We start from the raw sequence: 22095 nt of genomic DNA on the forward strand, positions 1-22095 counted from the left end.
GGTAATGTCTCCTCCTTTTTTAGTTAGCCTTGACAATATTGCAGGGGTCAGTTTGCAAGATAATGAAGCTCGAAACCAAACCACTGTCACTTCTGTCCTTGAGGTCATGTTACCGGTTTAATTGCCTACAGTAGCACAGGGGTGGTATCAGTCTCTTTCAAGCTTCTTCTCCTTTAAATGAGCTTGTTCACATTCTTGAATAAAGTGTTACTGGAATTGCTGATGTTGACAGGGTGGCTATAGCAAGAAAATCCAGTCAGTCAAATCTCTGCGTAAATTTTTATTTGTACTTTACCAGTAGCGTATGTGGGGGGATGAGACAAAATAATAACTGGTTTTCCATAGGTGTTTTTCTTGACTGCCAACTTCTCTTCTTACAACATATTGGATATGTTGCAAATTTATCGAAAACCTGAAAATATTGATAAGCACCTTTGTTGTTTTTTTCAGACATGTGAATATTTGAATGACTTTATTTACATGTAATTCTGCATGTTAACTGCTGATTGCACGCTGATTTACAGTAAATAAGGGTAAATAGGGTCACTAAGTTGTGTTTTATACATCACAGACATACTGTTCTTGCATGGTTTTTATCTTGCATGACAATGGAATACGTTTGTATTACATGTATAACATGTCTTTGTGGTTTATGCATGCTGCACTAATCTCTGTGTTAAATCTGTCCCCTTTTTATTCAGAGCATGCTGTCTCGGTCCTTTAATTCCAATTATGCTGCAGTTAGCAGCTTTCACTATGGCAGCTCTAGGGATCTGCATGGCAGCCAGGGTAGTGTTGCCTTGAGTGTTGCAGACGGAAGAGGTTCTGGTGTGCACATTGTTCGAGTGAGTACCTACAGGAGGTTATTGCAATATGTAGAGGGGGAAAGAATAAACACTGAGGTGGTCCTTAAATTCATAGAGTTATCCTTTTACATATGCACAATGCTGTAATAAAAAGAATATAATTTATGTGCTGGAATTTTTTTTAGGCATTAAATACTTTACCTTCACTTTATATGCCTTAAACTTACTGCAGTGTTTTTCAATTTAATGTCATGAAGTTGAGTTTTTTAATTGGCTTTTGTAGATGGAACACATTGTCTGGTTTTGTTGTACCTTTGTGAACAAGAGATTACCATCCTGAATTTAATCTAGGTTGATAAAGGTTTGAACAAAATCTTACAGTGCTTTTTCCTCCCTCAAATCAAATTCTGACAATATGAACTGAACTGTAAGTTACTGTGGGCCTTCAAGAAAATTAATAGTAAATTCTAAGAAAATGTGAGGAAATGAGTTTTTAAATCTTAGCGTCCTGAGTGATGTTATGGTATCCATAGTGAGCAGGATAAAGTCAACAGAAGTTTAATCCTTGAATAAGTTAGTCCCTAGCATTTGTTGACTTGTCTCATCAGCTTACTGGTGATTAAAGACACCTCTGCAGTTGAGAGTTTTTGTAAATATTCATCAGTGTTTTATGGGTTTATGGTGGCTTGGCTAGTGAGATTTTCTACTAGTTAATAAAAGAAGATAAAGAATGATAAAGCCCTTAACATATTTTATCAGAATGTTTTAATTTGAATTATATGAAGACAGCTGTCTTTACTGTTCCATTCTGCTTAAAGCATCCTCAGGCGTCTACTCCAGGAGACCAATGCCAGGATGAAGTATTCATTTCAGGACAGCAGAATTACTCATCTGCCACACTTAGTCTCAAAGATGTTCCTCCAGACAGCATGAAGAAAATAGCTGTGCAGGTAATTATGTGCATGACACCATGGATAGGATATTATTTACTATTATTTGTAAGGGTGTATTTTTTATTAATAGTACCAATTTATGTTGGGATAGCAGCTGGAGCTAGGGCTTCTTTAAAATGTATTATGCAGGCTTCGAAGCTGGTATAAATGAAATAGCATCCTCTTTTGGAAGACAAAACTTAGTTAACTATATCAAGGGAGAGAGTTCTTAGTTTTCTTCAGTAGGTGCTTTGAAAGAAAAAATCTGCAGCCAAACAAGTACTTGCAAGTGGAAATTGGAATATGGCAGATGATTACAGAAAAGCAATCTGAATCTGATTAAACCTTTTAAAGAACAAACTTGAAAAATGTGATGAAATTGTGATGATAAAGCAGAATTTGTAGGGGGCACTGCATTCATGTCTTAAGCACCATTGATAGAGGTGGGACTTACTGCAATGAAACTAAATGGATGCTTGTAAATTATTATGATGCAGCAATTGATTTTATTCTTATAACTTCAGTAATTTCAGTTGCATTTCTACAGACACTGGATATTGGGAATTTGCATGTGGATATATTTTGCCTATGTAAACTCTACCTCTGGCATTGCAATAAAAAGTAATTTTCCTTCATACTTCAGGTTTTCAGAAAAGGCAGTGGAAAATTGTGTAAATTAAATACATCTGATCTATAAATAAGCTAAAAATGTATTAAATACATTATCCTTTCTCAGAATCAGTTTGACATAAACTCAGAACAGATTCTGATATGTGTCCATTCACATAGCATGGTTAAAGGTTGAAGTTTGCACACTTCAGTTATTTATAATATTGAGAGAGGGAGTATTTTAATATCCTTGTATCCCATAACTAATGGGATAATGGTGGCAGGCAGAAAAAAAATCTGTAACTCAAGCCTGTGGCATTTTTGGTATCATACAGACAAATGAGTGACTAATTAGGGTGGATAAGAACATGAGGCATGTGGGCAAGGAGGGAAAAGACTGCCCATCTCAACACAGAGCTGCAGAGCTGAGCAGTAACTCTGAGACTTCAGTAAGAAACACTGTCACCTTCAGCATCATTCCTGGTGACATAGTTTGAATGCACTGTATACCTTGACAGTTGTGTACCTTACTGCTGCTTGTCACCATTATCAAATCAGTGACATATGTTAACAGAGGAATAACATCAGTTGGAAATACTGCAATTTTGATAGTAAAATCTTGAGCATGGATGTGAACTTGCTCAGAAGGTTTTCTTGTGGTCACCTTAGGATGCTTGGAGAGCATATAGTTTCTGTCTGGTCTGGTAGCTAGGGCGGATTTTTATTTTTGTATGATCTACTGGAAATCATTACAAAACCTCTGAGTTTTATGCAAGGAAAGTGCAAACTATAATGATACCAACCAAGTGTCAATACTGTTAGCTGCACTGCTAGAAAATAATGTTTGGGAAAACTCAGTGAAACAAGTGCTAAAAGCAAAGGTTGTCTAGTCTGTTCTAGTAGATTAGCATTCAAAGTTTTTGTTTTTCATATTTGTTCTCAGTATGTCAGAGCTTATAACTTTAAAGAAAATGGAGTATAATTATATGTGATCCAGAAGAGTAGTTTTAGTAATGTTACTAAGAACAGTCAAGGAATTGAAGATGGCTGCTTATTAAATGTGTGACACTGAGAATTCATATGTTATTCAGATGCCTTTGACAAATGGACAAATGTGCCAGCCTCAAAGACTTCAGGCAAACTACAGCCAAGTCCATCATCTCCCTCCTCAATCATCAGTAGCAAGACATCCATCTAGAGAGCAATTAATTGATTATCTGATGTTGAAAGTTGCCCACCAACCTCCCTATACCCAGTCCCAGTGTTCTCCCAGACAAAGCCATGAGTTGGCAAAGCAAGAGGTAAGAATAAAACCTAGTATGATATGACATCTGTCAGTAAATGGCAGTGAATTGTTACATTGTTTTCATGTATTACAGTTTCTCTGTAAATGGTGACAGAAATCATATAGGCATTTATCTCCAGCAGAAGACAATGTTATCGCAGTGAAATTCTACTCAAATCACATGTTCCTTCCAGTTTTGAGAGAAATGTGGTAGATTTTTAACAGAATGTACCAGAAACTTAAACTTACGTCTTTTTACCGAGCTGGAAATTTATTTCTCAACTATATTTATTGTTCCCTAACTCATTATTTAGCTAGTAACTGAAAAAATACAAAGTAGCTGTACAACTTGGAGCACTTTGCATCTGGAACAGTTCAAAACCCTGCAAATGTAGAAATGTGCATTCACAAACAGAAGTCTCTAAGAAAAAGTGTGAGCAATCTTGTGCATGCCTGATAATTATCAGTTTTATTATGATAGACAGATGTAGAACATATAAGAAATTCTTGTACCATTTAATGGCTCTTTCATTGTGGCAGCCTTCTTTCTGTATTGTTTTGGGTCTTCTGAGAAAATACTGAGAACTACATTTAAATTCTGTGCTAGAATGAGAATGTCCACTTACTGTGTAAAGTAAGTTTTCTAGTCAACTCTTCTAACAAGAGAAAGAAGACAGTGTTGGCTACTTAGAGTGAAAGTAGGAATGAGATTTGATTTTTAAAATTCAGCTAAGGTAGCAAAGAAATATGAGGAATAGGTTCTTTCATAGGAGCATATATATCTGCTAGGGGCATTAAAATAATTTACATAATATCAAAATATATTTGAATTTTAAGCCCACATGAATTATGATTATAATAATAGTGATATTGGAGTAAAACTTAGGCACATGATGCTGCTGTAATGTAATCTTGTTCTGCAGTAAAATAATGAGATATAATACTCTCTTGAACTGGTGGGTTGTTTTTTTTTTTGCTTTGTAAAGCTTTTGTTCACCTGAATTCGTAGTAATAATTTCATGATAGTAGCTCTGAATGCATATTTTCAGCCAGTTTATCTAACTTTAGTTGTAACTACTTAGATTCGAGTGAGAATTGACAAGGATCCAGAACTTGGATTTAGTATATCAGGAGGAGTTGGTGGTAGAGGGAATCCATTCAGACCAGATGATGATGTAAGTATTTTATACTAATGCTTTTAAAAAGCATTCTGATTTATAATGTTTCTTATGTTTAGCAAAGGGAGAAAAGGAAGTATATGTACTTCCCAAACCACTAACCTCCAGGACTGGAAGGGAGAAAACTGGGGACAAATGGTGTGGAAAGTCAAGGTTGTAAGTGACCACAGAGGTCACATGGCAACACAGAGGATTATTCTAGCAGAGTAGTTCTTGCACAGTTCTCGTAATCACTCAACAGATTTGAGATAGTGAATTACGGAGGGTACAATTATGAATCCTATTAAAAAAGAGACCACAGCCCTACAGCTTTATTTCTGGTAGTTGATAATTAATTTTGACATATACACCTGACATATACATTTTGACATACACATCTGCCAAATTAAGCCAGAGCAAATCAGAATTTGCCCCTCAGTACCCCTTTAAAGATAATTCTCCTGGATTTAAAATCAGAAAAGGAAGGCAGTCTCAAAAGACAGTAGACCTGTAGAATAAAATTGCATTCTGTCCTACTTAGGATGAGAAATTGAAAAAATGTTTTTAATTACATCTGTTTGGTGCTAGTCCTGCTATTCATAAATAAGTTGTCAAAATGTTTTCCACCTCTGTTTTTCAAGGGAATATTTGTAACGAGAGTGCAGCCAGACGGACCGGCATCTAAGTTGCTGCAGCCTGGGGATAAAATAATTCAGGTACTGTAATCACCTAATTAATTAGCCTATGTAATATACCAGTTCATTTTTGGTTTGCACCTAAGAGCAGAATGTTTAATTTTTAGATAGATTACCAGTACCTTTTCCAGATTTTTTTCTTATATTCTGGGATGATGCTTTTAATTTTCTTCCGCCTAGCATCAGGATAGGTGATGTGGACTGAAGCATGGTAGATCATTTTTTCAAATTCCGAACATTTTTCGCACTTCTAAAAACAAAACAAGAAAAAAGAATGACACAAAACGTCATTTAAGGTGGTGGAACATGAGCATTTCAGTAGGCTTGACTGTCATTCAGTTTTTCATTTTATGGTTGTTCTGAATGCAGTGTTCTGAATAATGTGTTATCAGAACACAAGCAGTTACCCCTCACAGCCCCTCTCCCCAGCTGCATCTTGCTTTTAATCCCTCTCCACCCTGCAGTTCCTGCCAGCCCTTGCTGCTTCTCCTCCACTGGCAGTCTGGACATGCAGAAGCTGCCTCTCAGCTGGCTGGTCCCAGCAGGGACCTCCTGGCTGCCCCATCTGCTGCCAATGCACCAGGTTCAGGAGTCATGGCTTCTGGGCTGCAAGCTGTGTAGTTCTTTAATCTGTGTCTGTACCTTTCAGACCTCTTCTGTATCAGATTTGTTTGTATTTGTCTAGTGAACTCATTAAGCTATCTGGGGAGGGGTCAGAGAAATGAACAGTTTCTTAAGGAAATGGGCTAAGGGGACATTTGAACATTGTTGTAGCCACCCTTAAAGTTGCAAAGCTTGTTAAAAATAATTATTCACCACATTAGTGACTTGAGAATGTTGGTGAAGTCGACTCTGCTGCATTTTAGTTTTCTAAAAACAGAACAAACAAAAAACTCAAAACCAAACACCACCCTCCCCACTAGTATCTCCATGAAACCACAACATCCTGTGAACAGTTTTCTAAAACAAAGCCAAATTGAAAACTTAGTCTAATTCTTCAAATTAAAGATTTTTGTTTAATGAGGAATTCATAGTTTGAAAAAGAGCTAAAGGTGAAGTTGCATTTTCATGCTTAGACAATTAGAGGCTGCTTCCTGTCTCATAACTAAGAATATTTTTTGTGTAACAGCACGTTCTTTATACCTGTGATAATTCCAGTGATGATGTAATGACAGCCCCACTCTGTCTTGTTACCACTCAGACAATTTGTGGGGTTTTTTACTGAATATCATCTCTTCCAAAATGCCTTTGCTTATGCTTGATTTTGCAACGTTCTCTGTAAAACATGCAATAGGCATGCATATTACAGTGCATGTCTAATCCCTATGTCTAATAAAATATTCTACACAACTAGCAACTTGATAATTGCAAGTAAGACTGAAGACTAAGGCTAGGACATTCTGTACAAATGATGATTTGGGACAGTTGTTGCTGCTTTTGCTTTCTGAACAGTGTATTTAAATCTTCCTCTGCAACCCTAGAAAGATTTGAAAACCACTGGTTTAATAACCAAGGATTCAGCTGGTAACAACTGCAAGTGTTCGGTGATGGGATAAGGAACTGCAGCTTTCAAAGTGGCACAGCTAAGGCACAGAGAGCATGGCAAGTTCACTCTGTCACCACATAAGCAGCTCAGGGAGAAAGGTGGGATGCACAGCTGGAAGCAATAACAGTTAAACTGGATGAATCTGTCCTTCTGCACGATTTTGCTGCCCAAACTCAATGTGAATTTGCAGTAGTACTTGGAGAAGTTGAACCATAGCCACGTTTTCCCTGTTTTTTAAGGCTGCTTAGGCCTGCCTGTGTTTGCCAAGACAAACTTGTCCAACAGTAACAATGTTTTTTAGAGTCATAGGCACATTCAAGTTGGGGATGACCTCCAGAGGTCTCACACCGTAAAATGGCTCCCTGTGCTATTAATGTTTTTTGTTACAGGCTTCAATAGTTTTAATTTATCACAGGCTTCAATAGTTTTAATTTATCACAAATGCCATTTCTAATATTCTGTTACTTAAAATGTGTACAAGGTTTGTACAAGGTGATTTGTACAAGGTGATTTGTACAAGGTTTAGGGGTTTTCTGGTGTGTCTGTATTAAGACTGATAAATTAAATGTGTGATGTTAATGGTTCAAAGTTTGGTTTTCCTTTGGTTATTTGCAAAATTCTTCCAAGGCTGACACAGTAGTTCAGGTTTTTTTGTAGCATACAGATACATGTTCAACTAATCTGCAAATCTGCTGTGTTTTATTCTCTGCATTCATATAGAATTTGGTTATTTTAAACCTTAAAGCTTAAAAATCTAACATGAAATATGAGTTGTGTTTCACTAACATGGCATATGAGACTGTCATTTTGAGTTTTAAATATTTCCTTTTAGGCTAATGGCTACAGCTTCATCAATATTGATCATGGACAAGCTGTATCTTTGCTAAAGACTTTTCAGAATGCTGTGGAACTCATCATTGTACGAGAAGTTTCTTCATAAGTACCTTTGATTGTGGGGATAAGCCAACAGGATTCATTGAAGGACTTAGGAGAAACAATATTTTGCATATTTTTATACATTAAAAGAACTCAGAAAGAATTATGATCAAAATTTGTATAGGAAATAATGAACTTGTGGTTAAAGAGGGCAAAACCACTGTATAGAACGTACAAGAAATAATTTTAGAAATGCGTATGGTGAATAAACTTGTTTTTAAGCATTATAGCAATCTAAGGATCACTCCTCCAAGAACAAACCTGTGTTGTTTTTTTGTACAGATGGTAGGTTTATTTTTTGATAATTCATACACATTACTAAACTTCGTGCAAGGCTTTGCAAAGCCTCAGTCGTAGCCAATGGACAGATGGCAGGGCTGTCTATCCTGTAGCTGTTTATTGCCTTTATTTTGATTCACCACATATTAATGTGTTACGCTGAACCACTTCTGTAGATATGAATGGGGATATGAAGTGTTGGCTTTGCTATGTGCACATTGTATAGATGAATGGGTAGATGGAAGGTGGTGCTGACTGGACAGAATAAAGGTCAGGTGGAATAATTATCTGCTATCTAAATCTGGAATCAGGAAAGAAGAAAAAGTGTTTAGTTCTGGAGTGTACATCTACCAATAGAAAATGCAATAAAAGCTTATGGTGTTTTTTTAGGAAGACTATAACTACAAATTTGTGATATTATACAGGATTTGTTCTTAATGTAGTCATTCAATATTCATTTGCCACATGTGATTTATGTTTAGTTGGGTTTTCTTGCATACATAATTTTTTCAACAGTACTGTGGAAATGTGCCCAGAGATTTTTCTCTGTGATAGAAATCCTGAATTTTGTGGAAATGGCGATACTTTTATCTTTATAAAAAGAACTCCATTTTAAGCGTACAGATTTTAAAAATGAAACTGAAATGGCCAGTTTTTGAGGTTGTTGCCTGTAATATATATTTAAACAGACACAAAAGCAAATGGTGCAGGAAGGATTATGAAAGACATCTTGATTTTGTTTGGCCTTTGCATTGCTTTGTTAATCAAGAAGGAAACCATACGCATGGAGCTAGGCAACCAAAGCAAGTTTTGAAACTTTGAGCAGTGGTGGAGAATTGCTGTGGTGAGATGGAGAGCAAAGGGAGGGTGTACTTACAACCCACCAATTGGTAATGAGGTTTCTTAAAGGGCTGTTCCTACAGGTAACATTAAATGTGAACTAGACACTTCAGAGTCATTAAAGGGTTTCTAACTACATTAATGTAATAGTGATTTACCACAGGCTGCCTTTGTTCCTTATTACTGTATAAAATGTTCAGTTATGCTTCTATTAATTTTGTTTACCAGAAACATTATCTTTCTCCTTTGTAATTGAATAGAGACTGCATAACCTGCAGTGATAATTCATACGGTTGTTATGGACCAGGGAAAAGTGCCACAGAAGACCGAAAACTGTTTTTAAGCAGGGCTAATGATTAGCCTATCATTGGAGCAATATTCAGTTATTGCAGTTCATTTTTAATTACATAAAAGTTGGTAGTTTGAGACAGGTATAAGCGCTTTTTTTCAACCCAAAAAGTAAATGCTTTTAATAAAGCTAGCAAAAAGACCAGCTTCCTTTACTTTTGGGACAATGAGCTGGAAGAGAGAGAAATTATACATAGCTAGCAGTAATAAACAGGCAGTACTTTTTTAATAAGTTAACGCCAATATTATTGCACTTCTTTCAAAGATGTTAACTATTGCTTATTGTACTGTGTATAGTTTTAATAATTTTAATTGAAACCCTTTAACAACTCTTTGTATATTTTAATTCTTTTTATTTGATTTTCAGTAATATTTACATAGAAAACGATTTTTTGGATATATTAGTAGAAATGTGCTGTATTTTGATAAAATTCACTTATTTTCTGTGTGCTGGTAATCTTCAAAGAAAAGAATGAGAAACATAGCTATATAATGGCAGGCTTCAGTGTTCCGCTTCTAAGATGTGTTTAGTTGTTGGTTAGTTTCTATTTTTTTATTGAAAATGCAAAATGTTTGCATCACATGTTCATTATTTTTAATCATGTTATTTTTATCACACACTGCCTTTTAATGGGGATACATACAGACAAGTCCTAAATTACTTTGGTCTTCTACAAAACCTGTATCTTTGAGAAGGGAAAAGTCCAAAAAGCAGAACTGATTCTTTATTGATCTTGGACTGACTTTGTATACATTTTGCAGTACATTTAAATATACCACTGAGAAATTATACTGTATTATATTTTGCTTTAATGATAACAGAAGTTTTAAATGTTGTTGTGTCACTTAATTTTCAGGTTTATGTATCACAGGAAAATTCTACCAAAAACTGTTTGGCTGTGGTAGAACTATATAACTAGAGATTTATAGCAAGAGATTTAGTACTTCTTGTGAAAATACTTGGCCAAAGCTTGTCTTCCGTCAGTTAGCAAATTAACCATCTAATAAAATATGGATTTTGCTGATTTTACTCAGTAAATGTTTGATTTTTTTCAGTGGATTGAAATGTGTTTTTGTCATTGTCAGTGTGTGAAGGTAAACACGTCAGACTAAATGATTTTGCAGAGAGTGGGAGAAAAATGTCTCCTGAACTACTCCAACCAGGATTCAGCAGGAGGAGAGACAATATCGGCACTTTTCATTTTGAATGCATCGTAAACTACATTTTGAATAGAATAAAATCCATCAGCAGCCTAAGTTACTCAGCATGGCAATGAGTTCATGCAAACTCTGTTAATTCTTTCTGTTCTTAATAGTTCATTAAAGAATCAGTTCAACTGATGTAATGAAAAAAATGAAGTCTCCCATGTATTTATTATGTAAATATTTTTTAGTTTCTTTTTTGGACTGGAGTTAAAAAAATGTGTATATACTTGAAAGCATTCTATGAACACAAACATAGCAATAAGCAACACACAGAATCAAATATTTATGATTATTTTGGTTTTGTTTAGAACTATTCCCTTGTCAACAGCTATGTAATGTTTCTATTGATCAGCATTTATTCAACATTCCAAATTTTTGTATATAATTAGACTGTTTCTGAGGTAACACATGGAGAATAGATAATAAACTAATGCTCTTTAAAGCTGTGTGAAATTGACTTATTTAAGTTCTAGGAAATTCTCCATAACACTGTTTTATTCTTCTACAGTATCTGTAGATGTAACTCTATTAATATAAATTAGTAAAGTCTTATTTGTGTTCCTGGCTCTGTTCATCTCAGTGCCCACGCCTCTGTTCTAGGTGATTTCATTTCAAGACTGGGTTATTTACAACAAAGAAAGACTTTGTAAATAATATCATGGTGGATTGACCTTGGCTGGACACCAGGTTCCCACCAAGCTGTTCTATAACTTCAATAAAACGCAGTTTTATTGAAGCAAAAGTGCATGTACAGGCAAAGAGAAAATAAATAATAATTTTATTCTCCCCATCAGCAAGTGATGTCTGAATGCTTCCTGGGAAGCAGGGCTGTAGCACACACAGCGTTTGCTCTGGAAGGCAAACATTGTAAATAACAAATGTCCCCCCTTCCTCCTCCTTTTCTTAGGTCTTATATCTGAGCTGACATCATATGGTCTGGAATACTCCTAAGGTCAGTTTGGGTCAGCTGCCCTCGTTGTGTTCCCTCCCAGGACCTTGCCTACCCCCAGTCTACTGATGGGGGAATGCTGGAGAGACAGCACTGATGCTGTGCCAGCACTGCTCAGCAGTAGCCAAAACACTGGTATGTTATCAACACCTTTCTAGCTACCAATGCAAAGTACAGCACTGTGAGGCCTGCTGTGGGGAAATGAACTCCAGCTCAGCCAGAGCTAATACACCCCAGTCTTACAATGAAATCAGATAGGGCAGCGAGTGGCTTCTGTCACAGAGCGAGGACTTCAGTTGCAAACTAAGTAGTTTTGACAGAGAGGGCTGTCTAGGTCAGTGAGTAGGGTTAAGATTAGGAGTGTCCTGAAGAGGTGTACAAGGGTTACATGGTAAAGAAATTGAAGAGCTAGGCACAATTTCACACAAGAGCTTAATTCAGCTTTACATCCAGTTTCCATGGAAACCACACAACAATGTAGAAATGCAAATTGTTTAGTCTTTTTTCTGTGTATATGTGGATTTGGCATACTACTACCATGCTTGACTTCCTACTTCTCTATGCAGAAAACTCATTTTAACTATAACAGGTTACAGCCCTGATGACCCTGGAATATTAGGCCTTGCCTTATTTAGGTTTTCTATATCTACTCCCTGCTTGGACATTATTTCATAACTCAACGTTTTACTTTTTCATCAAGCACCTAAGAATGCTGGATCCAACTTGTGCTTTTATGACTGAAGGCACTTTTTCAAAGAGAAGGTGTACTTCTGTTGTAGTATTTGTCGCCTCAGATTAAATTCAGTTTTGGAATGTGTGCAGAAGATTTTATTGCAGCATCTATGAGACTACCTTGAAACTGGGGCTCTGCTACACCAAATGTTACCAGTGCACTATAAGCAGGAGCCTTAGATGTGGTGCTGGAAGCCACCAGTTTCCAGCTGTTGCCTTCCACTGGTATTCCACTTGTGGTTCTGGTAGTGACAGACTGTCCCGGTCTGCATCATGATGGGGGTCCAGGGCTCTAGAAGTGTAGGGTCTGAGGAGATCCTGTCTCTCCCTGAGCTGCACAAGTTGCTGACTTCCGTAACTCCTCTGCTTAGCAACACAGCACCTGCAGGTAAGGTCCAGGAGAGGCCTCAGGTACTCCCTCTGATCCAACAAGCTCTGACACAGGCCTCTCCCTAGCACCAACTAAAGGGTGGGAGCATCACCCTCTCCCCCAAGCCAGGGGCAGCTGCAACAAAGGCTCTGGGGTACCCTGCGTCAAGGGCTCCTGACCACACCCGCTAGAAGCTGCCAGAGCTGCCCCAGGCTCACAACCCTGGCAGCAGCAGGTACCCTAAAATTTCTTGGAGGGTTTCCAGACTCCCTTCTACCACGTTCTAAGGGCCTCATTTCAAGTACAGGCAGCCATCACCCCTCCTGGTAGTTCAGACCTTCTTCACTGTTGCATTCCCGGATTTTCAGCTCTTTGCTTACTTGTATTGGCTTTTCCTGATACTGTCTGTGATTGTATTTCCATACTGCAATTTGAACTATTGCTTTGTATTAAGGATTAAGCAATAAGCATGGAAAAAGTAGCAGCTGTTTGGCCTAAAGAAAAACATAAGATGAGCACTACAACCAGTATTTTAGACTACATACCCCACCCAGGATTTTGTGCCTGTCAAAAGTAAGTTGCAATTATGGATAAATATTATTGAGCTGTGAAAGATTCAGTTAACATGTAGCTTGTAATGGCTGATATTTTCAGCCCCTCATATTTATATGAATACCTGATTAAAAGTTTTAGAGAGGCAGTAAGAGCATGCAAGAGAACATGTGACTGTGCTAGCAAGGTTCCTGAGATGGCCAAGAACAATTCTCCTTAAAAGGTCATCTTGCTGAAATGACAAGCTTTTCTGCATGTCCTGAACCTCAGAGCAGTGGGAATTAAATTTGTGATCACAGGAGTCTATAACATCTATTTTTGCAGCTGCATAACACAGAGGGAAATATGGCTCTGCACTGCATCCATTTCATGAGGCATGGTTGGACACTACAAATGGCTGAACTGTTTATGCTTCGGGATTGTCCAAATTAATGAAAAAAACCTGTGGCAGAATATTCACTCTTGTTTGCCAGACATGAAAATACCACTCTGAACAAACTTTTCAAGGACTTCTTAATAGAGAAACTGGTAGCAGATGAACCAGATGCTCTGCAGAGAAATTTTCATTTAACTGCTAATGTTGATGATTTGTGGAAGAAACTCTGGAGAAAGAAAAAAATACAACCAGCCAACAAAAAGGGGAAAAAGCTTTCTACTGAATTATAAGTATGCACTGGCAAAATAGAGGATTCGAAAGTATTGTGCCAAGGCTCCTAACATCAGCATTTTAGCATATTTGATTCGTTTTTGTCTGGAAAAACTTCCACTCACAGTAGAATAATCAACAACTGGTTTTGAATATGGAAAAGGTATTTTTGCTGAGAATGTTGCTGCCAAAAACTACTTCAGTTGAAAGCCATGGTTTTGCTGCAGAGAAACTGAGGTTTACTAATAAATATTGAAATAGATTGTAACAGCTGGTTAGCTGACATAATACTAAGTCCTGAGAAAAATGCAATAATTATGTAAAATTGTCTCATTTGCTAACTGTAATGAAAAGTGACTGATGAGGTTGGAGTTGATGCATGCAAGGGTTAGAAACCATGCTGAAAAGCCTCCAAACAGATAAAACCTCTGAATAATTTTTTTTTCTGCTGCATTTTAATTTTAAAAGCTATAAAAATACACGGAGTGATTTTCTGGCTCTGCAGTAAGCAATGTGTGGTGTTCTTTTAATTGTAGATTGTAATTAATCTATTATAGAGTTAATCATGATGTGCTTATATTTTAAGACATCTTAAGACACCAAAAATTTTTTTCAGCCATAGTACTTACTGAACTCAAATCATGCCTATTTTATGCCACTTTCAAATAGAAATTGTAAATAAAGCATTAGAGTTTATCTTCACAGAGTTTTATACTCAGGTATGTTTTCAAATTTCACAATTATAAAGGTTCTACTGTATTTTTATGCTACGAAGCAAACTTTTTGTCCTGCTCTTGCAAACACTGGCTGGGAAGGAGAGGAGGTTCTTCCAAGTGAATTCTAGAATTTTCTATTCAACTCCTTTTAATAATCTTGTTCAGATAAGGTTTTTTGAGGTTTAAAAACATCTTCCCCTTATGTAGAATAACATGCTGCATCTCCTAGCAGGATAAGCTCATACCAAAGAAAAAAGATGCTTTCTTCCCTCCAGAAATAGTGGGCACCTATCCGAACAGTTGCAATGGCATGTCCTGCCAGAAAAACATCAAGTATGAGATTTCTCAGCAGACACTCAACTTAATTGAAAAAAAAATAAATTAAAAGCTGAATTTTTACATCATCTTTTCCTTTCCCTACACATACATATTCACAGATTCTAATTTTAAAAATATATCAAAAACTTGCAGTTTATCTACTGATATGTAGACTTTCATACAGCTTAAAACAGGATTTTCTGAAAAATTAAATGCTTCTATAAGTAGTGTTATCTGGAAAACAGATATTAGATTTTATAAATGACTGAAGAAATGCTGCACTGAAACAATAATTGGATGCAGAAGATTCTCAAATTTTACCCACTTTAGTGCATTTTTCCAGTCTCCAAATGGTAGTGATGTTCTTCCTCTGTTAATGTGTGCTTGGAGATTCAGAGATAAAAATACTGTCTCAGGTTGACAGCTGAGTCTCTCATTTTACTTTGAGGTAAGTTTAAAAATAATTGTAAGTTGAGAAAAGCTACTCCATTTTTGAATTAAGCAATTTTATGGGGAGAAGAATTTAATTGTAAAACTCAAATACCTGCTAATACAACTCTTCTAACAGATACTGCTAAGCTCAACATAACAATACTAATATTTTTTTCATGTGTTTGCCGTAAAACAGATAAAAAGCAGATGTAGAAATCTCACAGTTTACCAATGCCAGTTTGTACTGCTGACTGCCATCAGAGGCAGGAGGTTTGAAAGGATTTCAGCTACCTACATTGACTATGTATAGTTCATCTGTTAATCTCAATATAAGGAGGATTTTAAGATTTCTAGATCAACTGTCATTTGGGGAAAATAGTTACGCCATGAGGAAAAATTATCTGGGAAAAATATTTTTATAATTTTTTCTAGGTATATAAATTTGGTCTTATATTTTGTGAAAAATAGTTCTTTTAAAATACATTTTATATAATTTTTGAGCTGTGGTGGATTGGGGATTACTTTGCAGCATTAAGAGTTCTTTTTCTGTAAGATATTTTCTCAGTTCTACCCAAAAATTATACTAAGGTGTATACAAAACGGATAGCAGCTACCTAATAAATCTGAATGGTATAACAATGGAAAGGGGGTGAAAGCAACTTCTAGCATTTGGGAAGTGCTGTAGATCTGCTGGAGTTTAGAATAAAAGCTGTTGCCTGTGAAATGCTACGAAGTTAACGTTTTCCAGTTTGTCTGTATTTGAAAGTTAGTTCAAGTTTAAACTGAGGTGTGAGTCTGAATTGCATTAGATATTTCAAAAATCCTACTTTCACATGCAGTTTTATTGTAGAAAAAAATGTGTTGAAATAACTATAGGTAAAACACATACTCTTGATTTCAGATTTCATGTTAACTGTCTGCTCTGGCTACTAATAATTCATACTATCAGAACTGAGAATTTGGCCATGAGTAGAACTTGGCAAGCATCTGTGCATGAAATTACACATGGAGTAAAATTCTTGACTGATTATGAGAGGCAGAAGAATATCCCAACCTGGAACACGTGTTTGGGCAAAACTGAAGAAAATAGGAGTAGTATCAGCAGTCAGTCTACTGTGAGTAGTAGGAGGAGACTGGCATTTGAAGATTATTCTTCTTGATTAATTCACAAGAGAAGGAACATTCATGTTGTCAAAGAAATACTCGTTTCCTGTGTCCTGCATCACTAATCTATGCAAAATATTGGAATTTTGGTTGTATGATGGGGCAGGTGGTGTAAAGTTACTGTGTATGGAAGTAAAACTTACATAGCACAGGCTATACAAATATATTGGCTTTTAGTGGCATTCTCATACTGCTTCTGAAAGAGCAAAGAAAAATGTTTTATGGGATGCCATGGGACAAAGTCACAAAAGCCTTGCTAAAGTCAAGGTAAACAGTACCAGCTGCTCTACCCTCATGTGTGGAGCCAGTCATTTCACTGCAGAAGGCTACCAGCAGGTAGCACATTTTTCTCTTTGTAAATCCATCCTCACAACTCCTGGTCTCCTTCTTTAACATGTTTGAAAATGGCTGGCTGGAGGATTTGCTCCATCACTTTCCCAGGGATTGAAGTGCCTGGCCTGTAGTTTTACCAGTGCTCCTTCTTGCCCATCTGGAATCTAGACGTGATGTTCACCTCCCCAAACACTATGACCTTTCAAAGATAATTAGTGGTGGTCTCACAGTAACATTCACTGGATTTTTCAACACTCACAGGAACATCCCATCAGGTCCAGCAGTTTTCCATGTGAACAATTCCTTTAACCTGATTCTGCTTCGCCATGGGGACCTCTTCCTTGCTTCAGACTTTCTCAGTATAAGTGGTAGAGGCTAGAAAAGATTGAAGTTTTGTCAAACCTCTAAAAGGGGGGACTGATGCCTATGGATTTTTGGATTTTTAGCTTTTTGTAGATTTTAGAAGTAGCTGTATTATATCCCTCAGCCTTTAGCACAGTAGTTTACACGTTTTCCCAATACTTTTACCCCATTCCATATCACTCGCTCAAAATTCCATTAGCTTGTTTAGACTTCCCTCAAGATAGGCCTTCATTCTGTTTAAGAACGTCTGCACACTGGCCTGGACAACAAGATATCACACAGGCAGAGCAACCTTCAAACCCAGGAGTTCGGAGGGACTCCAAGGACTGTATGTGCTGTGATGAAGAGGAGGTTGAGGAAAAGGGGGTCCAGAGCCCCCTGCCTCAATTTCTAGAGGGGTGTGCCGGGGGGAGGACAAATCTGGGATTGGATGGGTTAACACCTTAAATTGTGGAACCCCCTGGACACAAGAGGCCCGTCAATATGTATTCCTGTGGGCCTCAGGCCTGGAATTAAAGGACCTACTCTCTTTATCTTATACACTAAGTTGGCTCGGAGTCCTGTTTTCTGCGGTCTCTTAAGGCAACAAAATCCAAGGACTTTGGATTTCCACAGGCAAACTTTATCCATACTGCAGGATTAGTTAAATCTGAAGTTAAATTTTACTTCTCATAAATTACTTAAAACTTAGAACTGTTTTATTTTTATCAAATAACTGTTAGCTCTTTTTGAAATCTTTAAGGTTCCATTTAAAGAAGGCTAAAGAAAGCTTTCTAATGCTTATGTCTTTATTTTACCTCCTGTGATTTCCATTCTCTACCCATGGAAGTGCAGCAAGTTCCACACAGGTGTCTACCTCTATCAGACCACCGTCTGCTCTAAAGGTGACTTCTTGTAAGGAAAAAGACTTTTCTCATGATCATCTAAAACAGCTTTTACTGTAACTTCCTTCTAAATTGCCAATATTTTTCTACTGGTACTTGCAATTAACATTTCCTAGTAAATGCTTTTTAATCCTGGTGGGAAAATCATTAAATACTTAGACAAAAGGTTAGTAGTTGCTCTTATTTAAAGACTTCACCATTTTACATTTGGGGACTGCCAAATAGAAAATTTAAACAGTGTTTTGCTTGTTTTGCTTTCAAAAAGCAGACCAAGAGCTCAGAATTTCATATGTAGTATTAAGGGCTTTACCTGAAGGACGGTATCCCAGACAGTTCTGACATCACAGAGCTTTTCTTTGTGAATTTTAGAGCTAGTTGTTTCGGTACCCTTTACTGAGAGATGCAAAGAGAAAGCATAACAATATTCAAAGCAGTAGTTGCTTCTCTACCTCTGCTAACCATCTTTAAAAGAGGTGAGTTAGTGAAAACGTAAGAAAACTATACAAAATAATCATATCAGAGTTTGACTTTGCACAATATATAACAAAAGATCTGGAATTCTCCAGTTAAACGTCTCTCAACTTGGGCTAATTAGAAGCTACCAGAATGGCCAAAAGGATTTAACTTAGATTTTAAATCTTTTACTGTTTGAATATGGATTTAATTTAGAAGAAGAATATGAGTGCACCAATTATCATTTTGAAATAAGTCCTACCTTAAATATATTCACAGGCATTTTTACATAAAACAAATCTCTGAATAAAGGAAGCAATACCCAGACTTATCTATGGACATTCTGTAACAACAGACCTACTTGCTCAGGGAAGTATCACAAATTTGCAGTATTTTTTCAGCCCAGATAACCTCAAAAACACTTCAGTCCCTTCTCAGTTCAGGTTCGGGTTTTGGAAAGGCTTACAAACTGCCTGAAACCTTAAACTTTTCAGTGCCAAGATGCACAGCTCTGTACCATGTAGGAAAGATAACAGTTTGATCCTTCATAGTGCTCACAGACACACGAAGTGCTCAGTCTCATTTTCTCCAGCCAATTTAATTTTTCATGAGAACTTCCAACTACAACTCCAGGTAAAGTCAATTTAGGTGGGATAGATTTGCAGTCAAGATATAACAGAAGCATTAGCAACCCATCTATTACAACCCGTTCCTGTTTAGACACAGGGTGTTTCAAGGTTTTATTCCCTAGGGGGATTAAACTCTTTCATTGAACTTGGCCACCAAAAGAGCATTTAAATGGGAAATTGGCCCGGGCGGTGGTCATAGCGCCCCTAGCCGCTAGCAGGCACTCCCTGAGAGGCCCGCGATAGCCACGGGGTCTCCGGCACCGCCCCTGGCCCGGCGCGCAGCGGCCGCCGTGCGCGCGCAAGAGCTCGCGGGAGGGGCGGCCTCTCGCAGCCCGCGCCCCTTCCTGGGCGGGGCCTGCGGCCCGCGCCGGCCCCGCCCTGCCCACCGTGGCCCAGCCGGCTCCGTGGGAAGCGGCTCCACGGGAAAAGCGGCTCCTCGGGAAGCAAGGGCTCTTCCCGCCCCGTGCGAGCCGGAGGCCCCGCCTGCAGGGGCCGCCCTCCGCCCGGGGCGCTCCTCCGGAAGCAGCCGAGTGTGCTTCTAGAGGGCCCGCCCGCACGCGGGGCCGCTCCGGCCGACGGCGCGCGCCCCTCTCGGTGGGCGGGTCCCGCCCCCGGGTGCGCGCGGAGCGGCCAGGGAAGCGCCGCCATGATGAACAGCGGCGGGATCGGGGTCCCGCTGGGCTTCCCTCTGGGCCCCACGTCCGTTATCCAGGTCACCAACCTCTCCTCGGCCGTGACCAGCGAGCAAATGCGGACGCTCTTCGGCTTCCTGGGAGATATAGAGGAGCTGCGCCTCTATCCCCCGGAGTAAGTGGGGCCCGCGCCGGCCTCCGCAGGGACGGAGACTCGGGAGGAGAAGGAGGCGTGGAGGGGCCAGGGGGCGGCGGGGAGGGCAGAAGACCCGGCCCGCCATCTTGAGTGCGGGCACTGGGCAGGTGTCACGTGCCCCCGTCTTTGTATGGCCGGACCGGCGGGGAAGGAGCTGCGCCCGCACTTAAGATGGCGGCGCCAGGCCTTTTCCCTTTTGGAAACCCACTTCACCTGGCACTCTTCTCCTCGCTCGGGCTGTGTGCAGGGCAGCTGGGCCAGGGAGCCCTCAGCCCGCCTCTGCCCGCCTGCTTGCCTTTCCCCTTTTTTTCCCCTTCTGTTAGAAGGGCTCTGCTCCGAGGTGGGGGTGGTCGAACAGAAGCCAGAATAGCTGAGGTTCCGCAGATGGACGGAACCTTCCCTGCCTTGTGCCCCGAGTTGCTCCGCATAAGATTTGTGCAGTCAGTTAATCATGGACGTCTCACCTTTCCCTAGATTGTAGAGGTTCGCGAGGGATGCGCTGAGGTGGGAGATGCTGGGGCTCGCAGTATAACAGTGTTGCTTCTTCCGAGTAGGTGGTAGTCAGCAGAAAAAGGGAGGAAAATAAATGGGTTTTTTTTAGGCAGCAGTTGTACTGGCAAGTGAATAACAGACATGCCCTTTCAAACTGTGTATTTTCTTACAAAAATTAAATAGCAGAAGGGAGAGGAAGTCATTTGCATCTACATACTTGAATTTTAATAAAAAGAAGATGTAAAGACTGACCCAATTTAGATTTACAAAGCTGAATAGCCAAAAAGTTGTTGTTTATCAATGCTCATCTAGCTACATTTTATCTGAGTATGTTTGAATGCCAGCCATTCAGAAAAATTAACTATTTAATATGTAAATAGTATGTAATATGCTTAAAGCAGCCTTATTGATTTTTAGACACTTTATTAGATATATGGTGGATTTTTATACAGTTTTCTAGGGCTTTGCCTTGGAGATGTTCCACAATTGATTCTTTATACTTTGGGCTTTCTCCTGACCAATTTTTTTTTGTTTTGTTACAGCTGTTGGTCTTATCTTTCACTAGGTTATATAAGAGATTTTAAGGCAAATAGGTACTTTTTTGACATTCATATATAAATAATATTTGTGCTGATGTGTACGGTTGTGCCAGAGTGCGTATATACACGTAAAATAATAAAATCCAGTACCATAGTAGGATTTAGCTTGGGAATGTCAGGGTTATGATGCTATAAAATTTGGTTCTTCATGATGAATTCAGTTTTCAGAGCCAGGATGTGGGATTGTAATTACATCTTTTACTCTTGGTTTTATTTACAGTTTTTATGCATAACTGTTAGAAATATAGATTTCCTTGCCTAATTGGTAGGGACGTTTGACCTGACTTTCAAATTAGTACCTTGAGAGAAAATTAATTATTTGCTCTAATGCCCTTTTTTTGTTTCAAAAAAAGAGGTGCCTCCTGTTAACTTTCTGAAAATATATTTGAATAACATTGTGATAAATTTAGGAAATAATGTTTCATTGACAAGTGGTTGGGAAGCAAAGCTGTCCCAAGCAAAAAGTTTTATTGATCCCTTTCGGTTTGCAGTACAGTTGAAATGTGAAGCTGGTTTGCAGTGTGTGACAGGTCTTTTGCCTTGAGTATGTTCTCCAGTATGCCAGCCACTCGAACAGCCTGGTGTTTTTTTTCAGCCTGCGAGGAGATCAGTGATGCCTGTAATCTGATTCCTAGTCCCACCTGTGCTTTTGTGATACATTTGTCACCCAGTTGAAGTCTGTGTTTCAGACTAGCCTTCAAAATCACATTTATAGGGATAAGCCTTCAAGTAAGAGGATTTTTCAACAGTTAAATGTTGAACAACTTTATTGAGCAACAGTTGGGTTTTTGCAGAATGAGTTATTTGAAAGCAGGGAGGTGCAAACTCTCTCCATTAGATGTGCAAAGTCCTGCTGTGAACGCTGTTTGCTTCTGCATAGTCTGAAGTGGACTTGGAAGCTAGAACACTCAAGTGTTTCCAAATAAACTTTTGTTTTAACCAAAAGTTGGACAACGGGCTAGTTGGTTGTAACCCTTCCCTAGTCAAGCGCAAGAC

At 38.5% G+C, this 22095-nt stretch overlaps 2 protein-coding genes and 1 long non-coding RNA gene across 11 annotated transcripts in view; 2 read left to right on the top strand and 1 right to left on the bottom strand.

The window, feature by feature from the left end:
* ERBIN (erbb2 interacting protein) overlaps nucleotides 1-11081 on the top strand; it is a 114150-nt gene extending 103069 nt beyond the window's left edge. For 4 of the 6 annotated variants that reach the window (XM_017811147.1, XM_017811148.1, XM_017811152.1 and 1 more), the window contains 6 exons: nucleotides 702-845; nucleotides 1625-1756; nucleotides 3439-3648; nucleotides 4715-4807; nucleotides 5431-5505; nucleotides 7863-11081. In XM_017811147.1, coding sequence (XP_017666636.1) covers nucleotides 702-845; nucleotides 1625-1756; nucleotides 3439-3648; nucleotides 4715-4807; nucleotides 5431-5505; nucleotides 7863-7970 — 762 coding nt within the window. In that variant the 3' untranslated portion in view covers nucleotides 7971-11081. The remainder of the gene's footprint in view (nucleotides 1-701; nucleotides 846-1624; nucleotides 1757-3438; nucleotides 3649-4714; nucleotides 4808-5430; nucleotides 5506-7862) is intronic. The other 2 variants (XM_017811150.1, XM_017811151.1) reach the window with 1 other exon arrangement.
* LOC108495464 lies at nucleotides 12-20110 on the bottom strand. Of its 4 annotated transcripts, none has more exons than XR_001874137.1 (5): nucleotides 19902-20110; nucleotides 18409-18491; nucleotides 17111-17226; nucleotides 5607-5734; nucleotides 12-412 (listed from the first exon to the last, which is right to left on the bottom strand). It is a non-coding gene; the product is annotated as an uncharacterized LOC108495464 (long non-coding RNA). The 4 variants fall into 4 exon arrangements; XR_001874138.1 differs by lacking the exon at nucleotides 19902-20110 and adding an exon at nucleotides 19567-19703; XR_001874135.1 differs by lacking the exon at nucleotides 19902-20110 and adding an exon at nucleotides 18913-19435.
* Nucleotides 19772-22095, top strand: part of SREK1 (splicing regulatory glutamic acid and lysine rich protein 1) — a 39252-nt gene continuing 36928 nt past the window's right edge. Inside the window, exon 1 of the mRNA XM_017811154.1 lies at nucleotides 19772-19987. Coding sequence (XP_017666643.1) covers nucleotides 19827-19987 — 161 coding nt within the window. The 5' untranslated portion in view covers nucleotides 19772-19826. The remainder of the gene's footprint in view (nucleotides 19988-22095) is intronic.

This window comes from Lepidothrix coronata, unplaced genomic scaffold, assembly GCF_001604755.1.
Source record: "Lepidothrix coronata isolate B3197 unplaced genomic scaffold, Lepidothrix_coronata-1.0 Scaffold31, whole genome shotgun sequence".
NCBI classification, from domain to species: domain Eukaryota; kingdom Metazoa; phylum Chordata; class Aves; order Passeriformes; family Pipridae; genus Lepidothrix; species Lepidothrix coronata.